Genomic DNA, 25942 nt, shown 5'->3' on the forward strand with positions numbered 1-25942 from the left:
ATGCTCACTAAATTTGTGTGTGGTTTGATAAAAAAACAAATGCAACCCAAGTTTTCAAGGTTTTGTAGTAACATATATGCTTATATGCATTTGTGGCCGCTAATTAATAGCAAGGGATAGAAACATTTTTGTAGTTTGATTATTAAGTGTTTGCTCAGATTAAACTTTTATGAAATGCATGGATGATGCAATAATGCTCCATGATATGACCAGGCAAATGTTGTGTTACAAGTGAATAACATTTATGTAAAAGATGTAGTTATGGTGGTTTTTAAGTACATAACTTGACTCATTTTCATCAGTCACGGCCAAGCTGACCGCAATGTAGGCGTTGATGCTCCAGCAATGTTGCCCATTCCCTTTATTTATGACATTGTGGTCCCAAGATCGAAAAAGTTATATTCCAACCATGGTTAGCATGGCACCGTAAGGCACGAAAGTGGCTCACGTCCATGCAACAAGTGCCGCGTGCGCACTGGGGTCACGGGTGCGTAACAACCTGGCGTTCTTATTGCAGGCCGTAGGCGTGGATTAGGCTGCCAGTGTGGACAACTCTTAGCCAAGCAGAGTGACATCATGAATATCATGGTGAAGAAGAAGAAGTACAAGTTCCAGGTGGATCTGGAACTGGCTGAGCTAACGGCCGTGCCATTTGTGAACGCCGTGCTGTTCTGCAAGGTGCACCTGCTGGACGGTGGCAAGTTCGAGGAGCTGTCTTCCAGGTCGGTCAGTGGGCCCGCTCGGCCCCAGACACGTCTCGGTCGCGCTCACCGTGCCGTCACAGCTGTCTGTGGGTGACCTAGTGTCCGGTGGCAGGTGGGCGGCTAGGCGGATGAACTCTACTCCCTTCTACAGGTCCGCTCGGGCCGCGCTTACTTCCGTTGCTGTTACGTGCTGTCCGCTCGTAGAGGGTCGAAAGCGCTGGCATATGCCATGTTTGTCCCCGCGCAGCGTTTTCCTGCACTTTCGCTGTTTCTCCGACGACCGCGGAGCTGTTTCCGATCGCTCTTCTCCATTAATAACGGGATTCATTAAGCACAGATCATCCTCGGTGTGCTGTGTAGAAAACCGAGAGTTGTGTTTCGGTGACACCGCTTTCTTCTGTCAAGTAACATCTGTCTGTTATGAATGCTGCAGCTAGATTGGACCACTGATTTGATCAGATTAGATTGGATCACCATCTTGGCCACTGATTTGAAGGACTGTTTGCACCGCCAGCGGTAGACGAGCCCACCAATTGAATGTTATGTAGAATAACAACTCCTGTCAGTAACAGTGACCGCTGCAGAGTGAACGGCTGCCAGCTGTAATGCCATTGTTCTCGCAGGCCTCGATGCTTCCGGTCAAAACCTCATGATAACATCGAAATCTCGGGCTGTGCTCTGTGTTGCACAACATTTTCTAACAACTGCAAACAACTGCTTGTCAAAACTGTCATTATCAACAACTGCTGTCAATGGGCTGGAGCGGCATTGGCTGCTCAGGGGACATATTCATCTGCTCCGCCCAGTGAGGCAGTATGTCGTCTGAGAGGCTGGTGTCCAGGGTGGGGGCGGCATTGGCTCCCAGCGGACATATTCATCTGCTCCGCCCAGTGAGGCAGTATGTCGTCTGAGAGGCTGGTGTCCAGGGTGGGGGCGGCATTGGCTCCCCAGCGGACCTATTCATCTGCTCCGCCCAGTGAGGCAGTATGTCGTCTGAGAGGCTGGTGCCCAGGGTGGGGCGGCATTGGCTCCCCAGCGGACATATGTGCGCCGCATTATGCGGCAGTATGTCTTCTGAGAGGCCGTGTTCAGGGGTGGGGCGGCATTGGCTGCCCAGTGGACCATACTCATTTGGGGCCGCCTTATGCGACAGTATGGGTTCGTCTGGGAGGCTGGTGTCCAGGGTGGGCGGCATTGGCTACCCAGCGGACATATTTTATCTGCCTCGCCCCGTGAGGCAGTATGTCCGTCGGAGAGACTGTGTTCACGGTGGGGCGGCATTGGCTGCCCAGCGGACATGTTCATCTGCGCCGCCCAGTGAGGCGGTATGTCATCCGAGAGGCTGGTGTCCAGGCTGGGGCGTGCGAACGCTTCTCTGTATGGTGCACCAGCCCTGCGCTGAGCTGCCGCCGTCAGCCGCGTGGCGTGAGGCAGGCAGTGGCGGGGTAGGGCTCGGGGTCCGCTCGGCCTGCATCTGTCAGCGCCCACAGCGCTGAACGTGTTGATGTAGGTGGCCGGGAGTGGTCTGGGACGGTGCTGCAAGCCAGAGCCTGTGCGGTGAATCATGAACGCTGCAGCGGAGTGCCGCGGCTGGATTTCATAACGTGGATTTTTCGCGTGTGGGAAAAGCTGCCGCTCGTTGAAGACTCATTTCCCCAGGCTCTTCACGCAGTTCAAAGTGATTGCCGTTGCAAACGCCTCAGTGGCTGACACGCACGTGCGAAGTGCGCGCTCCTGTGCCGCCCGTCGAGTTGGCCCAGCCTGTCCACGTCATCCGGCGTGATCTGTTGGGACGGATCGCCCGCGTGCTTGACACAGCGGCATGTGAGCGAGCAGCCTGTGCGGCGGGCGAGGCTTGCACTTGCACACCCCCCGTCGGCTGTGGGCGCAAGCCGGCATGATGTGACCTATATTCTCGCCTGCTGCGCCCTCCCCCGCCCCGCCCCACTGGCAAACCGCCCGTGAGCCCCGCCCCTCCCCCGCCCCGCCCCGCCCCGCCCCGCCCGCTCATGCGTACACGTCATGATTTGGTCGGGCCGGCTGAGCTGAATACTGCGGGCGAGCCGCCGTGAACGCGGCACTCGCATACATCGGCGCTGGTGTGCCGTAAGGGCGTCCGGCCCGGCCGGCACCCTCCGGGACCGGCCGCCGGGTCACAGTGGTCTGGTCGGGGCTCCGCTGCATACTGTGCGGTGCTCGGCCGGCCCGGACTGGCTAAACCGGCGCCGACGGCGGGGCCGGCGCCTGAGGCGGGCCGCGCCTGGGGCCCCGGCCGCCGCGCCGGCCTCCGCAGCCGTGGGCGGGCCGGACAGTGGCGGTCAGGCGGGGCGGCGTCACACTACCACCCACCGGCGCCGGCAGTTGGCTCGCCGCCCCCAGCAAGGCTCCGGGCCGGCCCAGCCCGGCACCGCCGGGGACGGAGGCCCGCTGGTGGGGCCCGCGCACCGCCGTCGCGCTCGGCTGCGGCGCAGACAGGACGGGGGTAGCCACCGGTTTTGAGCTGTGGTGGCCGTATTTTTGGGTTGCGGTGGCAGCGTTTGTGGCGACAGACAGGGGAAAAGCTACAACTATCCACGTAACTACGGAACGAAGCGTTTGCGTTTACAGTTATGTGTACGCCACGGAATGGCTTGGCTTCTCTCCTATTTCTGGGAATTTCAACGGGTTGTATGAAGCCTGGGAGAATGGGATGAACCTTGGCTGTGATTCAGTACACCACTGCTCAGCTCTGTCAGCTTTGCAGGCCGTGGTGATAGTCGAGCCCAGCTCGAATTAATCCTACGGTGCGTGCACTACTGATAGGATTGTCAGGCATCGAAGGATCGACTGCGAGGTTCCATTTGCCATGTGGCTTTTGTAACGATTCGGATGGCGTCTATTCTGGGTGTCCCTTTGAACTTAATGCCAGTGATGGTGCCAGGGTCTAAATTGCCCATTCTGCACAGGCTTAAGAAGACTTACGCGAAATCGTTCGTAACCATTGCGAGGACGCGCGGTTTATTTTGTTGAGGGGTGAGCGGGTGCTGTCATTCTGTTTGCTGGAAGTGTTACCTCATCTCGCAGTGGACTGCCGCGCACCAGGTGGCCAAAATTGTCGCCATCTGCTGCGGATGAACACTTTCGCCCTCGTCTCCGCCGGTGTCGGCAGCTGGCCCGTTTCCTTCGCTTTCAGAGACGCTGACGATCGCTGCGCCTGGCTTGTCGTGGATGGCTTGTTTGTCGAGTCTAGCGCGGTGCAAGTTGCTACAGCCACCAAGGGCGCGCGCTGGGCGGCTTATACATTGATCTGACGGCGTTACCAAAGCTGCCGCCTTAATACACTGACGCCCACTCCCCTCCCCGCCCCCGCCCCCTCCGCGGGTGAAAGGCCCGTGTCGCGGCGCCCTGCGACGGTCGAAAGGTCAGGCGGGCCACCCGGGGCGCCGACCGTGCCATTAGCCCGAGGCCGAGTTGTGCATGGTGACTGTATGGGCCAACAACACGTTGTTTATGCTTGGACCGCCGAGTTGAGTTAAGTATGATATAATCGCTCCACGTCGTTATTTTACTGCCAGGGATCGCAGCGGTTGGCTACCTTTGTTCCCACAAACCAGTTGCGCTCACCTGGCTGACCGTTACAACGCGGGGGAAAATAACCAAACCGCGACAAACCTTTGCTTGTTCCGTCAAATGGGGTCGCTCCGCACGGTGCAAAACTGCGGCCGGTCCAACTGAGGCCACGTGGAGGTATCGATCACACATGGCTATGCATAATATGCCGGGGAGGCGTCTTGCATGCACTAGGGGCGCGTGTTTTTTCTTGAGGCCCTGCCAAGCCACAGTCTGCTTTACGGACATGCCGCACTTGTGTTCACCGGCGAAGCAGACAGCTGCGGGGCCAGGATGTGACCCACGACATTTGCCACATCAACGGCGAACAGGCGGTCTGTTTTCGTTCGCGACCGAAACCGCCCGCCTCCCTCCCTCGGCGTTGCAAAATAGCCTTACAAACGCGTGTTTGTCCCTCTAGCGTGTGACAACGGCGTGCGTTGTCCTGTCTGCAAGTTGCGCCGCTCTTGCATGATGTTTGCGGCCGGCAGACGGTACGGGGTTCGCTGCCGCCGGGAGGGGCCGAAGAGCCGAGACCCAGCGCTGGGGTCAGGGTCAGGGATGGAGCTCGCTTGGAGCCATGTCAGGGGTGGCTCTCCTCCGGCGATTGTATGTTCCATTGCGAGCGCTTAAACACGGGTGCCACCAAAATGATGAGAGCAATTTTGGGTTGCCGTAGCCTCGCGCCGGTCTGCCTGACGCCTCAGTTCCCCTGTTTGAGCGGAACCGTTTCACAGCGGGCAACCGTCGCTGACGCCGGCCGCGCCCCGCTGAGAGCACTCTCGCGTCGTCCGCTGTGAGCGATCGCGACAGTGACGAGCCGGGTGTCACGTCCGCCCACAGCGACTGCACGGCTGGACGTGTCCGTTGAGGCGTGGAGGCCGCCGCCGGCCGTGTGAACGGTGCGGCGCCTCGTCCGCGGCCCGAATGCCGACGCGGTGCTGGATGGCGGCCGGGCCTGGCCTGACCGGCATCGGCACCTCGCAGCCGGGCGCGTGGCGGGCGGCGCCGCTGTTTCCGCGGCGCGGCGGCGCGGCCGGTCGCATCCGTTCAGCTGCGGCCGCCGGCGGCGCCGCCAGACGCCCGGCCGGCGCTGGTCTGATGGTCGGCCGGCGGCACCTAACGGCCCCGGCTGTTCCGCCCCGGCTCCTCAATACCCCCAGCTGTTGGCGGCAGCAGCCGGTGGCGCGGTCGGCAGCTCCCGGCCCCTCCCCCGCCCTCGTCCGGTCAGAAACGGCTGACGCCGACGGGCGCGCGAGCACGTCCCGCCGCCGCTGCCGCCGCCGCCGTCGCCGCTGCTGCTGATGTTTACAGGGGCGTGCGCCGAGCGCGGCGGTGGGACCGGCCGCGTCCCGGCAGCCGGTGACGGCCGCAGTGCCCGGGGGCGTGGCGCCAGCGCTCTTCCCACGGACCGGGCTCGGGAAGGAGCCGCAGCCGGCGGAGCGCGGGTCAAGGTCGTCACCCCGGGCCGTCCCGGGCGCCTCGCTCTCGTTCCGTGAGCGGGGGGGGGGGGGGGCACGACGGCCGGGACCAGGCGCTGTCCCTCCGCGTCAGGTGACGAAAACGACTTGACAGGGCAGTGCCCGTGCCGTGAAAGGATACTGTGTGGAGCTTACGGCCGTTTTGCCCTGCACTGGTCACAGCGTTTTCGTGTTTTGTCCATGCTCAGCGCTGTTCGTTCTCGCGCCTGTGGGGTGAGATCTGAGCGATTCAGTCTTGGGGAGTGTGGGCTCGTCAGGCGGAAGTGATCAGCTGAGCAACCCCGGACAGGTTGATTATTATGGACGACGGGCTGATTATGATCACCATCTCTTCTTCGCGCTGGTCTCATGCTAATGGTATTGCCCGCTGCTATCGCAACGCCGCGCCTTTCCCGAGCGACGTTTAACGTCGTGGGTGTTGTCGCCATCTGAGGCCAGTGGTGCGGCTTCTGTCGGTGGGCGTGCGGCTGCCGCTTCCTGGTCTGACCGGGCCGAACGAACATTCTCGCTCCGGGAACGAGGATGGACGAACGTTGGCTCATCCCATTGTGTGCGGCGTCTGCAGTCGGTAGGGCAGCAGCCGAGTCCCATTGTCCGCGGCCTTGTGTGGCCTGTTGTCATCCATCCCGTGGCGGCTCCCGCGGATGGAGCGGACACGCTGACCCTGACCCCGGCCGAGTGCGAGCGCTGCGCCCCGCCCCGCCCCGCCCCGCCCGGCGCGATCCTGGCCGGTCGGTACGACCCCGGATCCGCACCGGTCGGTGTCGGGATCAGTGAGACGACCCACGCCGCCGTGAGCCAGCTAGAATTCTCCGAAGCGCGGCGCCGCGAGCTCAGGCGGCCGTCTCCCGGAACGCACGAGCTTCGACGATTACCTACCCACGCAGAGCGGCCTCTGTCGGCCGGCCGCGACCTTGGCGGCGGTGCAAGGTCAGCCGGCCGTCGGAGACAACCGGTCCGGTCCGGCGGAGGCGGCCGCCGTCGCCGGCAGACAGACAGACAGACAGACAGACAGGTCAGACAGGACAGACAGTGTCATAGCGTCTCAGAGCAGAGTATCTCCCGGTGATCAGATGCGGTGCAGCCTCTCACGAGTGCCGCGCACGCTGCGTGCAGCCACTGCAGCGCCGGTGCGACGGGCGCGGGCGTGGCGCTCCCCGCACGGGGGTGTGCCTATCTGCTGGCACCACTCAGCCGCTGAATACACGGCATTATTGAACGCCTGATACTGCTGGTGCAGCGTGACAGATAGCGCGGGCGATGGGCTCGAGGTGTGCGAGCAAGGGCACGCCGCCAGCGCGCCCCGTGAACTGGCCGCCACAGGGGCCGCCGTGGTCGGCGTCTGTGGGCGGTGTTCGCAGACGCACGGAGGAGTGGAGCGAGACGAGAGGGAGGACAGAAAGGGCGTAGCAGGGCAGGCTACGTCGCAGAACGGAACCATATGCATGGCGTGGACTGGAGAGATGCCATTACGCGGGTGGGGGGAGGAGGCGGAAGTCTGCACGTGTATGGAAGGATGTGACAGGCGCGCTCCCCTCACCTTCTGGGAGCCTCAGCGTTTGGGCTGGCTGCGGAGTTTTCTCGCGGTGAACTCGGTGCCGACTTTGGCCGAGCGATAGCTGTCGGTAACATTGGGGCTGTTATTGTCACAGCGGCCTTTGTAGCCGACAGCCGCAATCTAAACTGGCCTTCGAACATCGACCAATGAAAGAACATCGATGCGTGCAGGAAAGCGGGCGACCTCTGACGAAACGCTCGTTTATCCGGTGCCCTGTCCCCGCGACCTCTGAGGGTTTTAGCCCCTGTCCCTTCCCCAGGCCCCTGTCGCCCCCGCCGATGACGTGTCGACCAGCGTCAGGCCTGTCCAGCTCGGTGGATTGACGCACGTGGTGTGCAAACCTCCCCAGCCCCGATGGTGTGCGTTGGCGTGTTTGTGTCGGGTTTGTGACCATCGACGTGAGAGAGCTGACCCAGCGGTGGCGCCTGGCCGCCACCGCCACCGCTCGCCCCGGCCCTGAAGCCGCTGACGCCGGCGCCATGTCCCCAGGGAGGAGGTGCGGGACCACACGGTCAAGTGGAACGCGCGCATGTCGTTCAGCGCCAAGCTGTCGGCGCCGAGCACCACCGGCGTGCTGGACCCGTGCCTGCTGCGCATCTCGGTCAGGAAGGTGAGTCGGCCGCCGCGCCACCCGGCCGGCGACGCCGTGGCGGCGGGCGGCCACCGGACGGCGAGGCCGGCACCCCGCTGGCTGGTGGATCGGCGACGCCGGGCGCACCACGCTGCCGCCCCCACGTGCCGGCCGGACCCGGTGGGCGCCTCCCGAGCAAGGTGACGGGGAGGGCCGTTGGCATGGTCGGCGGTCGGTGCGACATCGGTGTGGTTTGGGGCCGGGTCTGGACACCCGCGCCGGCCGGCCCCGTGGTGTATCGCGTCACGCCAGCGTCACACGTGACCTGCCGCCGTGCTCGGAGGCCGCCGGCAAGTGTGGCAACCGGCGCGTCCCGGGCGTGCGACGGGTTTCGCTTGCGTGACGGGCGGCCCAGGCGGGCCGTCGGGACGGGCGCAGTGTCCCGTGGCCAGTCTGGGCTGGAGGCGCGGGTGTTCCGCGTAAATTCGCAGTGCAGCTCTCAGTATCTTAGAGGTGCCTGCCTCTCACAGACGGGGTGGTCCGCGCGCCACCCCTCGTCATGATGTGCTGTCATCGACCGTGGCGTCTGCGTCCTCTAAATCGTTATTTCCGTCACCGTCGGAGGCACGGCAAATATGTTTTCCCTGAAATCAAGCCGGGGTCGTCGGTGGGCGCCATGCTGACCGCGGGGCGGGCGCCAGCGGCGATATTGGGCTATCACGCGGCGATTGGGCTGCACACCAGCGCCCTGTTGCGACCGCGCCATTGGCCCGCGAGGAGGGAACAGGACGGGACACGGCGTCCCTACAGAGGGAACGACCAGACGACAGTGTCCCTGAGGAGCGAACAGGACGGACGACGGTGTCCCTGACAGGACACAGACCGACGACGATGTCCCTGACGAGGGCACAGGATGGATACTGGTCCCTGGCGCGGACGTAGGTGGGACCGGGCGTCCCTGAGGTGGGTGGCGTGATAGGCGTTGGGAGGAAGGGGGGGGGGGGGCAAACGTCACCGCGTCACCATCGTTGTCTCGGTGCGCCGGTCGGCCGTCCGTCCATGGGCGACGCGGACGCCTCAAATGGTGGCTAGGACTCGGGCCGAGCCGCCTGGCACGGCCATATAGCGCCGTCTGTGTTACACCCGCCGGCCGAGCCGGCACGCCGGCTGCCTGTGGCCATGCGCTGACGGCCTTGGCGGCATTGGGAGCATGGCTGATGGCTGCCTGCCATGCGAGCAGTCGGTCAGTGCCTGCGGTCTCGGCGCTCGCCAGTAAACTGGCGATGTGACGGGAAGGAATGATACCAGACGACACACACTCCGGCCTATTGATCTACGAAAATGTCGGTGGGCTGCGGTATTGGATGATCAGTAGCCGTGTTTGGCTTTTGGATCCGTTTTAAGCAGGAGTCCTGCATTCGGTGCGAACATGAAAGTGCTGCTAACACGAAGCGTAGTCGGCTGGTAGCGGGTTAGGCGCTTTGTTTTCGTGCATAGGTATTTATTCCTTTGACCTACCCATGCTATCGAAGTCATAACACTTTTAGACGGGAAAGCATGTCGAAGGAAGAAAACGCGTCGCTGACAACTAAAACCAGCCGTTTAACTTATGTGAGTGTTCTTAATGTACGGTACGCGAATGTTCTCACGAAAGCCATGCCGGACCGACACCCGAACCGGGGTGCACCGCTGCTAGCGCAGGGGGTAGGACTCAGGCGCTTTCACTGTATGACGTGTGCGAAAGCGCCGGCATGAAAGGCCGCGCTCCGTGCATTAGTCAGGCGCCATCGCGACATGCACTGGCGTGGGTGGGGGTGGGGGGGGGGGGGGGGAGGGGGCGGGGGTGAGCGGCACTTGCCCGCCGCTGACGGCCAGAGCGTTATTTGTCAGGCCCGACGGGCCTCTGCGGACTAGCGTCGCGTCACGTGCTGGCCGCCGCCGGTCGACTGAGGCCGCGTCACTTGTCACGCCGCGGGAGTGCCGCTGCGCGCCGCCGGCTCTCGCCACGGCCGCCGGACAGGTGCCGCGTCCTGCCGCCACCTCCCCGCACGCGGCGTTCGCAGCTGCGCGTCGCCGCTCCAGCCGCCGCCGGTCTGCTGCGGACCGGTGGGGGACGCCCTGTGCCGCCGGCTGGCCGGTGCCCTGTGACCTCGCCGGGCCGTCGGACGCGCCGCGGTGACGGGCGGCCGCCGCAGCCAGCCGGCCGACCATGTGACGCCGCCCGGCGCACGTGGCGCCGAAAGCGAAACCGCTCGCCGACGCATACGCCGCCGCCGAGAGAGAAACCCGTGCGCGAGCGGCGCCGGCCCGGACGAAATCCCGGCGCGCCCGGACCGGCTGGACTGGACCTCGCCAGTTTCACATGCATATGTGGCTGTTTTGAAATAGTCCGAGGGTGCGTGTGCTGTCACCCGCATGACGTACGGCAGGGCCGGGGAAACTCGGGATCTGATACGGATGGCATGCCGTCTGCGCTCGACTCGCATCGGTCCGGTGTGAAGGCTGGCTGGGACCGGCGGCCCGCTGCCACACGCTGTCAATCTGCACCCGGTGCTGTCAGCCTCGTGCCCGTTTCCCGCCGTCCCCGCCGGCCCGAATCGTCCATCACGTTGTCATGCTGATGGGGCCGAACATTACGTGACTGCCGTTCGTTTGATTGGCGGCGGTTTGTGCCGGGCGTCACGTCCCGGGCGATCCTTGTCTGGAAACGGAGGCCGTCTGCGGCGGGGCCGCGAGGCTGCGGAGGCCGTCTCGCCGGCCGCCGCTCTGGGTCGTCCGGCCCCGTCCGGGGCCAGCCACGCTCTGGGCCGTCCGGGGTCAGCCACGCGCCGGGCCGTCTGACCCCGTTCAGGGCCGGCCACGGTCCGGGCCGTCCGGGGCCAGCCACGCTCCGGGCCGTCCGGGGCCAGCCACGCTCTTGGTTGGACGTGTCAACAGGCTGTCGGTCTTCTCACGAGTTGGCCGTGGTGTCCGATGTCAGGTCATCGAACGGCACGAACAGGACGCTCCCGCCTGGTGCCGGCTGTCCGGCTCCAGCCACAGCCCTTCGCCGTTGTCATGCGGCATCCTGTGTTCATGCTTTATTGAAATGGACGATTTCGGGCTTTACGAATTTATATGATTAGAGTGAGCATGTGCGGGGCATTCAGAATCCACATTTAGACAGCATGAAACACGGCAATCTCGGTGTTCTCACTGCGATGTAATCCTTTTGTACACTGCGCCATGTGTGAATCTCGCTTCTATGGGGCTCCGGTAACAAAGAACGCTGGCGGTCCTTGTCCTGGTTTCCCCACGTGGGGCAGGTGACCTTGCCTGCTACCTGCAGCACGACTCCCTGGGGACCTCATTACCGAGACCCCACCGGAAGCGATCGGCAGCGTGACTCCGTGCCCGCGTGGGGAGGCGTCCTCATGACATGTCACGCCACCCACGCCAGCGTGACCCGGCCGCCGTGTGGGGCGGGCCCGCGCGCCCGAGCAGCGGGCCCGGTCTGCACCAGACTCTGACAATAAGCACGCCTCAGCCGGCGCGTCTGGCTGTAGCCGGGCGGTGGTCGGTCGGCCGGCCCAGTCTGATGGCCCGTTGTGCCGATCTCCGCTGATCGTGGCGGCAATGGCCGGTCAATGGCGTCGCAGTCGAGCCGGGATGCTCACTTGCCCGCCGAGCGATGTCGGCTCGGCGAACGTTGTGGGCGTCCGTGTCCAGGGCCGATGCCCACCGGAGGCTCGGCCGCGCCGCTGCCGCCGGACCGGCCGGTATGCGCGGCCTTGGTTCCGCCAGCCGCGTATTTATGCGCTCTGGTCGGCTGGCCGCCAGCGTGTGAAGCGGCTCCAAGACTCGGACCAGGTGGCGTGCGCGGCTGACAGGAGGCTGGGAGCCTGCCCGCTGCCAGAGGTGCGGTGGCCGGATAATCACGGGACGCACTGCCCGTGGAACACACTTGCCCCTTCCGCCGTGAAGGTGGTGGGTTCTAGGAGGTGTAATATTCCATCGCGCACCCGCCTGTGTTTTGGCTCGCAGGAGGTAAACTAGATGTTGCGGTGGTCATTACGTTTGATTTGCTCAGCTCCCAAGATGTTGTCGATTGGTAAGAGGTGTATGACTTGTATGTCTTAATCACTCCTTCGAAGTAGCAACATTGTATTGAATGGTTTTGGCAATGGCAGCGGTTCTGGTCTTGTTGTCATTGTCGCTTTAAAAGAAATTTGCCTGGTCAAATTAAGACCTTTAACTGTTCACGTCGGGTGGCAGGGAATTGCAAATGAAAATTTCGGTGTCATTTGTTTTTCCCAATTCGCTTTCACTGATTAGATATTGTCACAGACCCCAACTTTTGTTTGGTTCGTATTTAAAAACGAGGTTATGGGGTAGGCCCCGAGCAAAATTCACCACTAAACGCATCGGCATCATTGAGAAGGCATCGTTAGCTCTAGCCAGTGAGTTTTCGAGGATTTCGCTTGGCAGAGCTGGCAGCAGCTTGCGGACGTGGCGATGGCGGCGGCCATGACGTTGATGTTCGGTTACATTCAGTTGAGTACTGCGGGTGTATGGCGTTGCATAATAGTAAGACTGGTCAGCTGGTATGCGCCGCGATTAATTCATGCCGGCCTACATATACTGAGATGAGGAACAATAAATTTGTCGTATTAATCGGCTGCACCAGGCTCTAAGGAAATGTGATTGCTCTACGTTGCTTAGCAACCAAAACAATGGCCATATCCCTAGCGCGCAGTTTCTCGCCACATATAAGCCAGTACGTTCGCGCTCTCCTGCCCGCTGAGTGGTTAATGTCTTATGATTGTATTTGTTCACGCACAGCCATCGATGGGATCGATAAGAATAATTAAACCAAAGCTGTTGCAAGATCCAAATGCAGAAAGCCGAAAACATTAAGCGTGCTCCCTTTAAAGCGTGTTCCAATACTGCACCAGGTGCACCACAACTGAGGAGCAAACTCCAACGCTATCGCGGCACGTTGTGAGAGGCCTTGGCTTGACTCCGCGTATTTCCCCCTGACACTGAAGTATGGGCTACCGCCAGGGAATGTCGTGTTGCAAAACACTGTTTGCAGCGATGCAATCCACTCGGTTGCAGCACTCGGTCGTTATCTGCGTTTCGCGCTTGTTTACGTGCAGTGCGGAATGCATCCCGGTGATTTGCGGCGGCTTCCTCCCGCTGCTTGTCCGGCGTCCCCTTACTCTGTTGTCCGCCCGACGGGCCGCGTCACCTCACCGTCCTGTGGCGCTCTGATACTGGCGCTCGGGCGCTCTGACTCTCCGACGGTCTGACACTCTGGCGCTCTGACGCTCTGACACTCTGGCACTCTGGCGCTCTGACGCACTGGCGCTCTGGCGCTCTGACGCGCCGCTCTGGCGCTCTGGCGCTCCGCTCTGACACTCTGGCGCTCTGTGCTCTGGCGCTCTGACGCTCTGATGCTCTGACGCTCCGGCGCTCTGACGTACCGTTCTGCCCAACCTAGGAGGCGAAGGGCGGCCGCTCCTACCAGAAGCTCGGCTTCGCCACCATCAACCTGGCCGAGTTCGCCGGCGGCGTGGGCCAGTGCCGGCGCTACCTGCTGGAGGAGCACGACCTGCGCCACCGCCAGGACAACTCCATGCTCAAGGTGGTGCTGTCTACGACCCTGCTGAGCGGCGACCCTTGCTTCCGCACGTGAGTACGCCGCCGACCCGGCGCACGCTGATCCGCGCGCGGACAGAGTCGGCGGGACAGCGTGCCGGCGGCCCAGCGCGGCCCGGACGGGGGAACCGAGCGTCGCCCGCACGGCGCGGTTGGCTGGGAAGAAAGGTGCGCCTTGGCGCGTGAGGAAAACGGAACTCGCCATGTGTCAGCACGCATTTGCACGCTTTGCTCGCATAGTTCTGCCCTTCAGTGCGCACGATCGTGCCGCCAGATGTACAATGTGCGGTTGCATTTCTGGCCGTAGATCTGGGTTGTTAGAAAATGTGTATAGTGCGCGCCGCCATTGACTGTGTCATTCATTTGCTCCGTTCTAGTATTTTTCAATTTCGCTAACGCGCCTTCGATCCACACCAGTTTCATTCGCGCGGCTTGAGTGCTGGACGTGCGCGCCGATCCAGCCGCGGCAGCAGCCAGGTGGAGTGTTGGACTTGCGCGCCGATCCAGCCGCGGCAGCAGCCAGGTTGAGTGCTGGACTTGCGCGCCGATCCAGCCGCGGCAGCAGCCGGTTTGAGTGCTGGAGCTGCGCCGTAGAGAACACGGCCACGCCTACGCTGGGCGTGGGTTCGCTTTGGACGGCGAATTGCCCCGGTGCAGATCCTTATCGTTGTCAAACGTGCGTTGCCCGAATGCTCGGTTTCATATTCTTTCTCAGTGGACCGCACTGGGCCACAAATTGTCCTGTTTGATAAAACGTTTCTAGCGAAGTACAGTAGCACACATTGTCCCCGTTCCATGCCACCGATGCTCCCAATGGTTCGCTGGACTGGCGGGATAGCCAACACAATTACAGGCTGATGTGGCAGATGAGGCGCCTCAATGACTCATCCTCTGAGCCGTCATCGGCAGCTGGCGGCCTGCTGTGCCTGACCCGGCCGGCGTCGCGCGAGCCGGAGCTCCTCTCCGCCGCCCTGGCCTCCGCGATCGCCCTGGCCCCGTCCGGGGGTCGGCCCGGGGTGTTGCGTCTCCGCCGGCGGCGATGGTGACTCCACGCGCTGCGGCCGGTCTGCCGCCGGCCGGCCACTGACCTCGGCCGGGCTGAGCGGGTGTGGCCGTGTCCGCAGGCCGAACCCGCGCTCTGCTCACCTGCCGAGCGAGCCGCCCGAGCCCGGCGGACCGGCGGCGGCCGCCGTCGAGACGGTACGCGCCGGCACCGGCGGTCTCCAGCTGAAGGACGTCACCAAGGGCAGAGGTCAGTGCCGCCGGACGGGGCTTCAGGTGGGCGAATCTCACCTCACCCGGGGCAGAGGTCAGTGCTGCCAGATGGGGCTTCAGGCGGCGAACCTCACCTCATCAAGGGCAGAGGTCGGTGCCGCCAGATGAGGGTTTCAGGGGGGGGGGGGGGGGGGAATCTCCCGTCACCAAGGGCAGAGGTCGGCGCCGCCAGATGGGGCTTCAGGGGGCGAGACGCAGAGGCTGGCGCGTTTCGTTGGATTGGTGGTGCTCTTGAACTTAATGTGTTATTATGTGTTGATGCGGTGACATATTACATTTTGAGAGGAATGCCTGACAACGGGCCTTGCTGAGCTGTGGGAAGAGTCTGTTGGAAGCAGACACCGAGCAGATGCGTCGGGAAGTATGATCGAGGGGAAGGGAGGCGGCAGTCACAGTCGCCATGATAGTCCCATGATGATTGTCGGAACATGATGGTCCGTGATGGAGCCCCGTCGTGGATACGGCATCGGGCTATGCTCGGCCGGGCACAGAAATAACCCAGTAAAGCCCTGGGCAGGGCTGGGCCGATCAGTGCGATGTCGGTAGATGACGTCACGGCGGCTGGGAGAGCAGTCGGGACGTCGCCACCTGACCTAGTGGTCAGTGAGACCTCCTATGGCGTCACTGGCCAACATCGCCGTTGCTGAGGAGGGTTCGCTGTGGCGTCGTCCCCGCATCACATGCGGCTGTCTTGTCGGCGTCCGTGGTGTCACTGACAGCGTCCCTGGAGGGTGTAGACGGGGTCATCGGTGCCGTCACCTGACAGCGTCTCGGGGGAGTGTAGGCGGACGTCGTCGGTGACGTCACCTGACAGCGTCCCGCGTGAGTTTGACGTCATCGGCGGGCTTGACCGGGTTTCGAGCTGAGATGGCGTCACGCCCGGCTGACGAGGCTGCAGCTCCACACGGCTACGACGGCGGCCGTCGGACGACCCCTGACCCTGCCGTCTCGGATACACGGTCCGGCTGGCCTGGGTATGAGGGGGCGGGGGTGACGTCGCCGGGCGGGGGCTGGCGGACGCTGGACCCACTCCCACGCGCTCAGAGTGCAGTGGACCCGTGCACGAGAGGTACTCGGCGGTCGCGGACGCACAGGGCTGGCCGGGAGCTGGTCCCAAGCCGCCGGTCTCTGCCGACGTGCCGCGCCGTGCTGGGCCGTGCCGGGCTCCAGGGTCTTGTTGCGGAGCGGCATAGCCTGTGTCGCAGTTAAGCTGATGGTAAAGGCTGGCTCAGTCGCCACGGGCTGAGTTATAGCGGGTCTGGCATCGTGTTGGAGGGGATCTCATTATTTGGACAACCATATTGCCAGTGGGCGGCAGCGGCGGCTATCAGTGATGGCGTGCCCATGGGTGACATCGGCCAAGTAGAAAGTTCCATGAACAGTCTGGGGATGGTGGCCTATCGCGGTGACTGTACGTGTGTACATAACACGGCTTATTAGGTAAGAAGTGGAAGTGTTGGCGGTCGTTACTGGGGCGAACGTTTTGGTCTAGCAATGACGCGATATGATGAGTGCCAATGTTGAGGTAGATGATAGAAGTATGATGATAGAAGTATACAGTCAAAACGGTCTTCAAAGGAGACGAAATTTACATTAAGAGAGACGCGGCCTTAGAGACGGAAGCGACTGGTTAGTGAGATTCAACGATACGGTGAACGAAAATGGAAAAAATTGCGACGCCCTGGGAGATTAAAGACAGTTGTAAGCGAAACAATACAGCAGTCATTTACTATGGCCTGCTGGAGAGTTTGCCAACTGATGTAAAAGGAGGCAGCGTAATGTAGCCGTATTGAATTCGATCTCGTAACGAGGTATACAAAGATATTAAGCCACAAAAGGAATTGGATACAGATGGAGCACTGAAAGGTCTAGCAGGCACCGTGAAATGCTTAAAGAGAATGCTCCAAATTTGAAGGCAATGAAGCAAGCATGATATATGATGAAATAAGCGTACTTAGAACTACTGGTGTACTTTAAAGTGAAAAACTGCTCCAGACAACACAATTTCTCTATTCGCTAAGTATGTTCCTTGTTACGTAATTGTTGGATTGCGTCATTGCACCTTGCACAACATTGTTTGAGAGCTAATTAACGTTCATTACATCTGGAAATCATGTTCACGATCGCCAGATATGAACGGCTCACCAATTCCATTTTTCTTGACCTTGATCGCCACATGGTGATGGAATGTCAGGATTTGAACGACGACGAACCCCTTGTCTAACACTCCCAAGTCTCTCGCCGAGCTGCTTCCTATACATACTGCAATCAGCTTGTATAGGAAGTAGCATTTGGTGGGCAGTCGATGGACGAGGTTGGTTAACGTAGATTGAGATTGGCACAGTTGTTAATCGGTGTTCTTAAGCTGTTTCTCAATCGCCACAAACACTTCCAAGCGAGTTAGCGCCGTCATAAGGTTCGTGAATAATGCCAAAACCCATAGGGTTAATCACTTGGCAGTGACTGAGTGTGTTACGCATATGGGGTTCGTAATGTATTGATGTCTACAAAGCGACAGCCGCAAAGTGACGGTGCAGAACTGCAGTGTATGGAGGGCAGTGCACAAGCTAAAATGTGAACAGGAATACAAATAACGGGTGTGGAAAAGGGACGAAATCCGGGTTCTGGTGGCGAACAGTCGCCGTGTCCCAGATCAGGGACCTCCGAGCTCAGAGTAGCAGCTGGTCCGGCCGCACGCCGCGACTCCGTGTGACCTTCGCGACCCCGTGCTGATGAACGGCCAACAATGGCCGCCCCGCTCCAGATCTCATTCCATTCCCACCCACCCCCCTCCCGGGCGGGTGTCAGCCAGCCCGCCGGTGGCCGTGAGATGACGTGACCCCCAGCGCCGCCGGCGCCGGCCCTGCTGACCTGGCGGCCTCTGCGGCAGGTGACTGCGCCACGTGCGGCGTGGTGCCGGGCGAGGCGGCCGAGGGCGCGCCGCCTCCGGACGAGACGGCAGAGCTGCCCGGGCACTCACGCAACTCCAGCAGCCAGTCGGGCTACGGCAGCCTCAAGTCACAGAGCCAGTCGGAGCCGTCCCACAGCCGGCAGAGCAGCAGCTCCGAGTCGGGCCACCTCAGGTACGGCGCAGAGTCAGGCGCGACAGGCCACCTCAGATATGGCGCAGAGTCAGGCGCGACAGGCCACCTCAGGTACGGCGCAGAGTCAGGCGCGACAGGCCACCTCAGATATGGCGCAGAGTCAGGCGCGACAGGCCACTTCGGATACAGCGCAGAGTCAGGCGCGACAGGCCACCTCGGGTACGGCGCAGAGGCAGGCGCAACAGCTCCGTGTGAGGCCACCTCAGGTACGGCGCAGGGTCAGGAGCGACAGGCCACGTCGGGTACGGCGCAGAGGCAGGCACGACAGGTCTGAGTCTAACCACATGGAATACGGTACAGAGCCAGTTACCACGACAGTGGGTCAGAGCACCTCAGGTACGCACAGAGTCAGGCGCAACAGCTCCGGGTGATTCCACTTCAGGTACGGCTCCGGGCGGCAGCCCCGGGCGGCACGGGGTCAGGGTGTTGTGGGGCGGCTGGTGACACTTGTCAGGTGTGATGGCATGGAAGGAACGGCAGGTGACCCTGGGCTGCATCAGCCGCCACGATGTAAGCTGGCAGGTGACCCTTGTCAGGTAGGATGCTGTAACAACTGGATTACTCACAGCAGGTGCAACACGGTGGCAAGGCAGCTGACCCACCCAAAACGCCACACCACCGGCGTGTGACCCACAGCTGAACCGACCGAAACCGACACGAACGGGGGGGGGGGGGGGGGGATGAGGCACCTGGAGCAGGCAGGCGAACGAAGCTGGCTTCGGTTTCAGTGTTGACTGGGCGAAGCTGCGATCTTTATCCAATGGTTTTGCATGATGCTTTGGCTTGAGCCATTTTCCACGACTGGCTTCGGCTTTGGCTTCGGCGTCGTGCCATTTGAAACGGCTGGCCACAGCTTCGGGGTGATGAAATTTTTGAAAGCTGCTTAGGCTTCGGCTTCTAACAGATTTTGAATGGAGGTTCCGGTTTTGGCTCCATGGAATTTTGCATCGCTAGCTTCGGCCGTTTGGCAATTTTCACTGTAGTTTCGCTTTTCCTTCTCAAAATAGTAATCCCGTGGTGTAGCTGAAATAGAGCTTCCCATTCTTTTTGAGGCTGTGACGCATACATGGATGAAAGCCTAACCAACCGGTCAACCTCAGGACCAATCATCACCTAACAATGTCCGGATAGCTAACTGCTTGAAACGTCGAGTGCATACTGGCACAACACAAACACATCAGTCTGAATAATCTCCCATCCGCGATGTTACCACTACGTCTCAATGAATCTGTTAGCACCCCTTCTCAATGAATCTGCAAAACTCGTGTATTTTCCGATCCAAACAGTTATAGCAAACGTGGAAATGGTTTTGGTTTCGCAAAACTACTTTGCACACTAGATTCGGCTTCGGCTTGGGCGTTGTGGCTGCGAACTCGTGGATCTTGCTTCAAGTTTCCTAAGTTCAAGGCCGCTGGCTTCTGTTTCGGCTACGCGCGTACAGAGCTCGGAGCGACTGGCTTCATTTTGCTGCGCGTTTTAAGAATGCAAGGCTACTGGCTTCACAGTTCCCAACTTCAAAGCCGCCCGCCTCTGCTTCGGCTCCACGTCATTGGTGTGAAGACGGTGTGAACCTGCAGGATGATGGTAGCGATACACGCACTCCCAAGGAAGCGCCGCAGCGGCGAGACGGCGCTGGCGTCGAGTTATTGACAGCTTATTCGTGTACCCGCGTGTCGGCGCATGTAAACGCCGCGTCGCGTGCCGGCGCAAGCACTGGCGTCTCACGCCTCGCCAACCTCCGCTCCGCGTCCCAAAGGTGCAAGGCTGATTCCTCGCACGTCCCCCCCTCCCCCCGTCGCCGTCTGTGGCTGTTACCGGGCTCGCGGCCGGTCCCAGCTGTTCCAGTGCGGTGGTGCGGCGTGACCGTGCCTGAAACAGCTCCTCAGAATTAATTTGCCATGAATCATGCGCGGGACTTTTCCAATTAGAGTAAGAGCAGTGGCGCCCTTGCAGTCGACTCGAGCCTTGCCGCGGCGCAGGGGGGCACTCAGACGCGAGCCTCCGGGGGCCCGTCCCTCGTCCGCGTGCCACGTAAGCAATGGCTAGCTGTCGTCATGAGACACGTGCATTATTTGGCACGGATGGTCGACGACAGAGTCCTGAGTGCAGCCCCAGGTTCTGCGGTGCTAGGTGTCCGTATCCAACGGACCACTCTGGCTCCGAATGAACGATTAGCCCGAGCTGAGCACTGGACTGGGAAGCACTAAGCAGCAGGGGTGGCCGCTGCCCGTCGGGTTGGCTCCCGAGGCGTGCCCGGCGCAGGCGGGCGGTCTCAGCCGCTGCCCGTCGGGTCGGCTCCCGAGGCGTGACCGGCGCAGGCGGGCGGTCTCAGCCGCTGCCCGTCGGGCCAGCTCCCGAGGCGTCACCGACGCAGGCGGGCGGTCTCAGTCGCTGCCCGTCGGGCCGGCTCCCGAGGCGTCACCGACGCAGGCGGGCGGTCTCAGCCGCTGCCCATCGGGTCGGCGCTCGAGGCGTGGCCGACGCAGGCGGGCGGTCTCAGCCGCTGCCCGTCGGGCCGGCTCCCGAGGCGTCACCGACGCAGGCGGGCGGTCTCAGCCGCTGCCCATCGGGCCGGCTCCCGAGGCGTGCCCGGCGCAGGCGGGCGGTCTCAGTCGCTGCCCGTCGGGCCGGCCCCCTAGGCGTCACCGATGCAGGCGGGCGGTCTCAGCCGCTGCCCGTCGGGCTGGCTCCCGAGGCGTGCCCGGCGCAGGCGGGCGGTTTCAGCCGCTGTCGCCGACACCGCCGTGACAATCAGATCGTTGACCGCCGCACGCAGCCGTGTGACTGGACGCAGTCGACGAGAGATGCGGGAGAAGCCGGCGAGGCTACCTGCGCTTATGCACGCTGATAGCTCCATTCGCCGTACTGATCCATCAAGTTGTGCCATCATAGTATCTTCACTGGCGTTCCGTAGGTTTGCGTGGTGATTTTAGGCCACGTGAAGCGACAGGTGCAAATAAGTCCCTTTCTCATGCGGCCCGCTTGGAATCCTGAGAATTGTGGATTGCACCGCCCTTTCTGTTCAGTCAACTCCTCACGCCAAAGCTCAAAGCAAACACCACCCCAGCGCGGATCGGTGCGCGTCCGATTGTGTCGTGGAATCAGCTGTGTTCACAGAGCAGCCGCCCACGATCAAAAGATTGCCGCGGGCTCAGTATCGCGTCGAACGTCCCATCCGGGCACCTCTTGGCGAGTGTTTAGAGGGACGCTAGCCGCGGTCATTCAGTGAGCTCACCAATCCTTTCGGGCGGTTTTGTTCGATCTCAGCTTCACACAGGCGTCTGTACCCTGGCGGCCAGCTCGGAGACCGGGCAGGTGAGAGGCTTCGACGTGATGATTAACGGCGCCGCTCCGCCCTGCAGGTCTTCCCGGGAGGCCGAGCACGCCGCGCCGTCCCCAGTCGCAGTGTGAGAGAGCCACCCTAGGCTGCTGCGACAGCCCCGCGTCGCCGTCGTATGGCTGGCTTTAGCATGCGTGTCGGAAAAACAGCACTCTGGATTAAATTCTGGGGTTCTGGTGTCGGCAGTCGAATTTCTAACATCACTGAGGCCAGGACTACGGACCACCACCGTGACCGTACCGGTGTTTCATCCTAGCTGGAGCGTAGCGTAGCTATGCAATCTTCCTCTTTTCATAGTGCTTTTAGAACAAAATTAGAACACCGCCCATGTCTCGTTCGATGGCACCTTTCGGTCATGTGCTTTGTTGTTTTGGTAAGATGGTTGACTGATCGGTTGACCGAGTGCTTGATGAAAGGATGGATTGACTGATGGTTGCTTGTCTCGCTGTTTTTTTTCTTGATTTATCCATTGCCTGGTAGGCTGGTTAGTTGTGTGGTTGATGGGCTTGTTGACAGGTCTGTTCGTTGGTTGGATAGTTGTTTGTTTCGTTGGTCGCTCAGCTGACTGTGTGGCTGGTTGTGTGTCTGTCGGTCCGGGGCGATTGCGTGTGTGGGTGACTTGGTGACTGGTCGTGTGCCGGCACTCTGACGTCGGCCGCGTCGCCAGGACCACCAGCAGCGGCTCGGGCCTCTCGGACTACAACTCGATGGAGCGCGCCGCCGCCGGCGACAAGCGCAAGAAGGAGGCGTCGGCCTGCTCGCGGTTCGACGCCACGCGGGTCGATCCGGAGGACGTCATCAACGACCTCCTGCAGAACGCCGAGCTCAGCACGGACCCGGACGAGTCGGCCGAGAGTGAGTCGCCGCCAAACCCCCACGCCCAAACGTCAAAACATCAAAAGGTAGCCTTTAAGCCGGTTTTGCTGTTAGACATTCCTACGAGCGTCCTGAACTGCCAATGCCTCGGAGGGGAGGCAAGGCCCGATTAATCCCCCCCCCCCCCCCCCCCTCTGGCTACGTCACGGATCATGATTGCTCGGGGCCGCCGTGGCCGCGATGGTGGCGAGGCCGTCGTGTGACGCCTGAATGGCGACTTGTTTTTGTGTATCCATCAGCGGTACTCAGCGCGTTTGAAGCCTTTGATCTGGAAACCACATGTAATGTGCGGGTTAAGCTGGCGCGATAAAAGGAGGAAACCCCTTAGGGGATAGGACCATTCCTCTCGCTTTGCTCCCGCACGCGGTGTGATGAGGGCCTGCTCGGCGGGGCCCGGCGGTGGTTCTGGATTATGTGCGGCCGGGCGGCTGCCGACCGTCCGCTGACGCCGCTCGGCCGTGTGCTGCGCTCAGCGCCGCGTTAGCGCGCGCCGGGCGGAGACCCGCTGGTGACATATGCATGCGTCACCAGCTGCCCTGGCGAAGCACGTATATGTGGCTGGTATCGATGCCGGCTCCGGGTTGATGTCCTTGCTGAGTACTGGGTGAATTCGCTTTAGCGCTATTGGCTGGAGTTGTTGGCCTCGTTCCAGGTCGTGCTGTGACATGCCGTATTTGTGTCTCTCCTGGTCCGCTCCTGACCCCCTCCGCTCGTGTTGTGCCGTGCCGCACCTGTGTCGCCAGGTTCGCTCCTGCTCTCTCTCACGCCCCCCCCCCCCCCCTCCGCTCGTGCTCTGCTGTGCTGTGCTGTGCCGTACCACCGTCTCGCCAGGCCCGCTGCTCACTGCCGTCCCTCGTGCCGCAGCATCCGGCCTGCAGCTGTTCGTGGCCAGGGACGGCAGCACGGCCTTCACGTCCGGTGCCCACGCTGCCAGCTACCAGCCGGTGGTGATCAGCAAGCGGTAGTGGGTGGGCTGGCCGGCTGGGCCGCCCCGCGCCCCCGGCGTCCGGCGGAGGGCGCCTCTAGTCCTGCGGCGCGGGGCGGCCGCCGGCCCGCCGGCCCGACACCACCGCAGCGGTGTGTTCAGTAACCAGCCACAGCGCCGCCGGCCCGGGTGTGTTCTTTGGTTTTTTGGCGTGCCGCGTGGACGGAGCATGCTGTCGCGCGCGGCGTCTGGGCAGAACGGGACGACTATTGTCCCTGCTTCGGCCACTGCTTGTGCATGCCAATGCCGGTCATTATGTGTTGTGTGTGGCCGGCCCCGGGCCTCTCGCGCGTCTGCCGGCCGCGGCGTGACGGCACCCGCTTGGCGCTCCGACAGCGAGGAGGAAAGACGTGTTTTCTAGTCCAGCGCAGCTGGTGGTTGCTATTCCTCGCAATATGATTACACTGTGTCTCGCCGTCTCTTTTCTACGTGGTCTTTGTGGGCGATTTACGTCTGAGTTGTTCGTATTATTCGTGGAGCTCGATATGAATGCGACTTCCGCTGATGTTTTATCATTGACGACTTCATGAATGGCTGCGCTTGCCTTTGATATCGTGCTTGTCTTGAAGCGTTAATGGTGCTTTGACCCGGGCAGGATTTCGTTCGAACAGACGTGATTGTCAAGCTCCGGTGCCAAATGGATGTTTTTTGCGTTTCGTGGAACAGTTTGTAATGCTTTATCCGTCTCCGACTTTCAAATTTTTACGAATCGTGTTGACTGCATAGAAAAGAATAAAGTCTACTTAATTCGGTATAGTCGATTTCTGGTGGCGTATGTGCTCGTGGGCGGTGGCTTGCCTCGGTTGTGAGCCTAAGCCGTGCTGGCGTGCTCTCGCCCGCCTGCTCCCATGGTCTCACATGTTTGGCACTTCTGGCGTCAAATCATGGGTGACTATGACACCGGGAACACAGAGAACGTGCTACCGGTCTGCCGTTTAATCATGGTGGAGTGCGCGTCAGTTTGCATTACGTTATTCCTTACAAAAGCAAGGCATTCCACGTGCTTACGAGCATCCCGTTAAGGAACGCTGCCTTTTTAAGTGCGTAGGCAGCTGTGCGCCCTCATGATCATTTGGTACATTTTACTCAGACAGTTTTCCCGCGAGTAGTATTTTGCGAAGTTTTGTCCCCAGCATGGGCAAAACAAAGCAGAACTTCCGGTCCATGTGAGGCGAGTACGGTGGAGACTGTGTCAGGCGAGCACAGTGAAGCCTGTGTCAGGCGAGCACAGTGGAGCCTGTGTCAGGCGAGTTCGTTGGAGCCTGTGTGGGGCAAGTATGGCGGAGTCTGTGTGAGGTGAGCACAGTGGAGCCTGTGTGAGGCGAGTACGTTGGACCCTGTGTGGGGCGAGTACGGTGGAGTCTGTGTTAGGTGAGCACAGTGGAGCCTGTGTGAGGCGAGGCGGTGTAGGCCACTGGAGGTGAGTACGGTGCAGCCTATGTGAGGATTATGGTGGAGCCTGTGTGCAGTCAGTACGGTGACATCTTTAGAAGGCAAATACGATGGAGCTTATTAGATGCATGTTCGTCCTACGGCAGTATGTTGGGTACTGTACGTATCTTAGCAAGCCCAGGGCAAGGGCAATAGGTAAGATACGGTACGTATCTTGGCAAGCCCAGGGCAATAGGTAAGATACGGTACGTATCTTGGCAAGCCCAGGGCGGTAGGTAAAGTACCTACGTATCTTGGTAAGCCCAGGGTAATGGAACATTGGGTACTCGAAAGTGTTGCCTAGCAGTACCAAACACACAAGATACAGGATCGGGGTTAAGACCAGATTCGTGATGTACTAAAAGTTAGCAGTGCTGAGCTAGCGGCATCTTCGTGGTGTGGCTGTGGCGACTAAATGTCGTCTCGTCTATCAATCATAATGCGCATGAATTTCGGTGTAGCAGTCGGGCTGGGGAATTCAACGATTTACTCAACAATGAGTTCCGATTTTCCCGAAAACGCGTCTGATGGTCAAATTTGGCACGAGAACATAAAATTACGTTTCTATCGTGTGACCTTCAAGGTTGGCATGAAGGTCAAAGGACGAGGGACTCCGTGATAACGAAAAATTACTGGCCGATTTCAAGTTTTCGAGCATCATGATATTCACCACAAAAGAAACGCGTCCATCACAGCATCCTTGCGTCTTGAGATCATCTTTCAAGGTCAAATTTACGCTCAAAGGACGGTGAATTCCACATCACGAATAATGTCGGCTGATTTTAACTTTTCAAGCGTCAAAATATTCACCCCCGCATAAACTAGTATCCGTCAAAAAGTCCTAGCCTTTCAAGGCCCTTTTTGAGGTCAAATTCAGGCTGAAGGACGCCCATGCAGCATGTCTTACTGGGACCCATGTGAGTTCGAGATGGACAGCCATATGGGGCCATCTGGTCTGTCCAATGCAGATCCACGTGGGCGTATTTAGCTGGGTTCCATATAGGTGTTTCTAGCTTGAACCCAAATAAACAGCCCGGATGGGACCCAAACGACCAACCCCGACGGGTCCCAGTTGGGCTTCACCAATCTGCTCTTTCTCAAATCTCAAATGTCAAAGTCCAACTGATTGCTGGAGCGCCGTCTTCTAGGCAGACAGCTATACATCATCAATAATGAGCCAGGTCAATATTTATTCACCTTGTATTTGTCCGAAATTGCCTCGGCAACAACACCGTTGCACAAAGCGTACACTTTTCTGTGGTCATATCCGATGCGATGACCACTAAATTATTCAACGTATACTAAGCGTTGATGTTGCTGTCATTGTTGGCGCGGTGTTTCCTGGCGTCGTCGCAGTCCCTCCCGCCGGAGCCATTTTCCTGCTACCTT

At 60.6% G+C, this 25942-nt stretch overlaps 1 protein-coding gene across 1 annotated transcript; it reads left to right on the forward strand.

Moving 5' to 3' along the window:
* Positions 1-523: 523 nt before the first annotated feature.
* LOC119104081 (protein FAM102B) lies at positions 524-23874 on the forward strand. Its single transcript, XM_037227759.1, has 7 exons — positions 524-722; positions 7821-7941; positions 13385-13575; positions 14667-14794; positions 17708-17900; positions 21929-22116; positions 23002-23874. Exons 1-7 carry the CDS (start codon positions 577-579, stop codon positions 23100-23102), a joined length of 1068 nt encoding a protein of 355 aa, XP_037083654.1. The 5' UTR covers positions 524-576; the 3' UTR covers positions 23103-23874.
* The last annotated feature ends 2068 nt before the right edge of the window (positions 23875-25942 follow it).

This window comes from Pollicipes pollicipes, unplaced genomic scaffold, assembly GCF_011947565.3.
Source record: "Pollicipes pollicipes isolate AB1234 unplaced genomic scaffold, Ppol_2.1 Scaffold_5780;HRSCAF=6845_pilon_pilon_pilon, whole genome shotgun sequence".
NCBI classification, from domain to species: domain Eukaryota; kingdom Metazoa; phylum Arthropoda; class Thecostraca; order Pollicipedomorpha; family Pollicipedidae; genus Pollicipes; species Pollicipes pollicipes.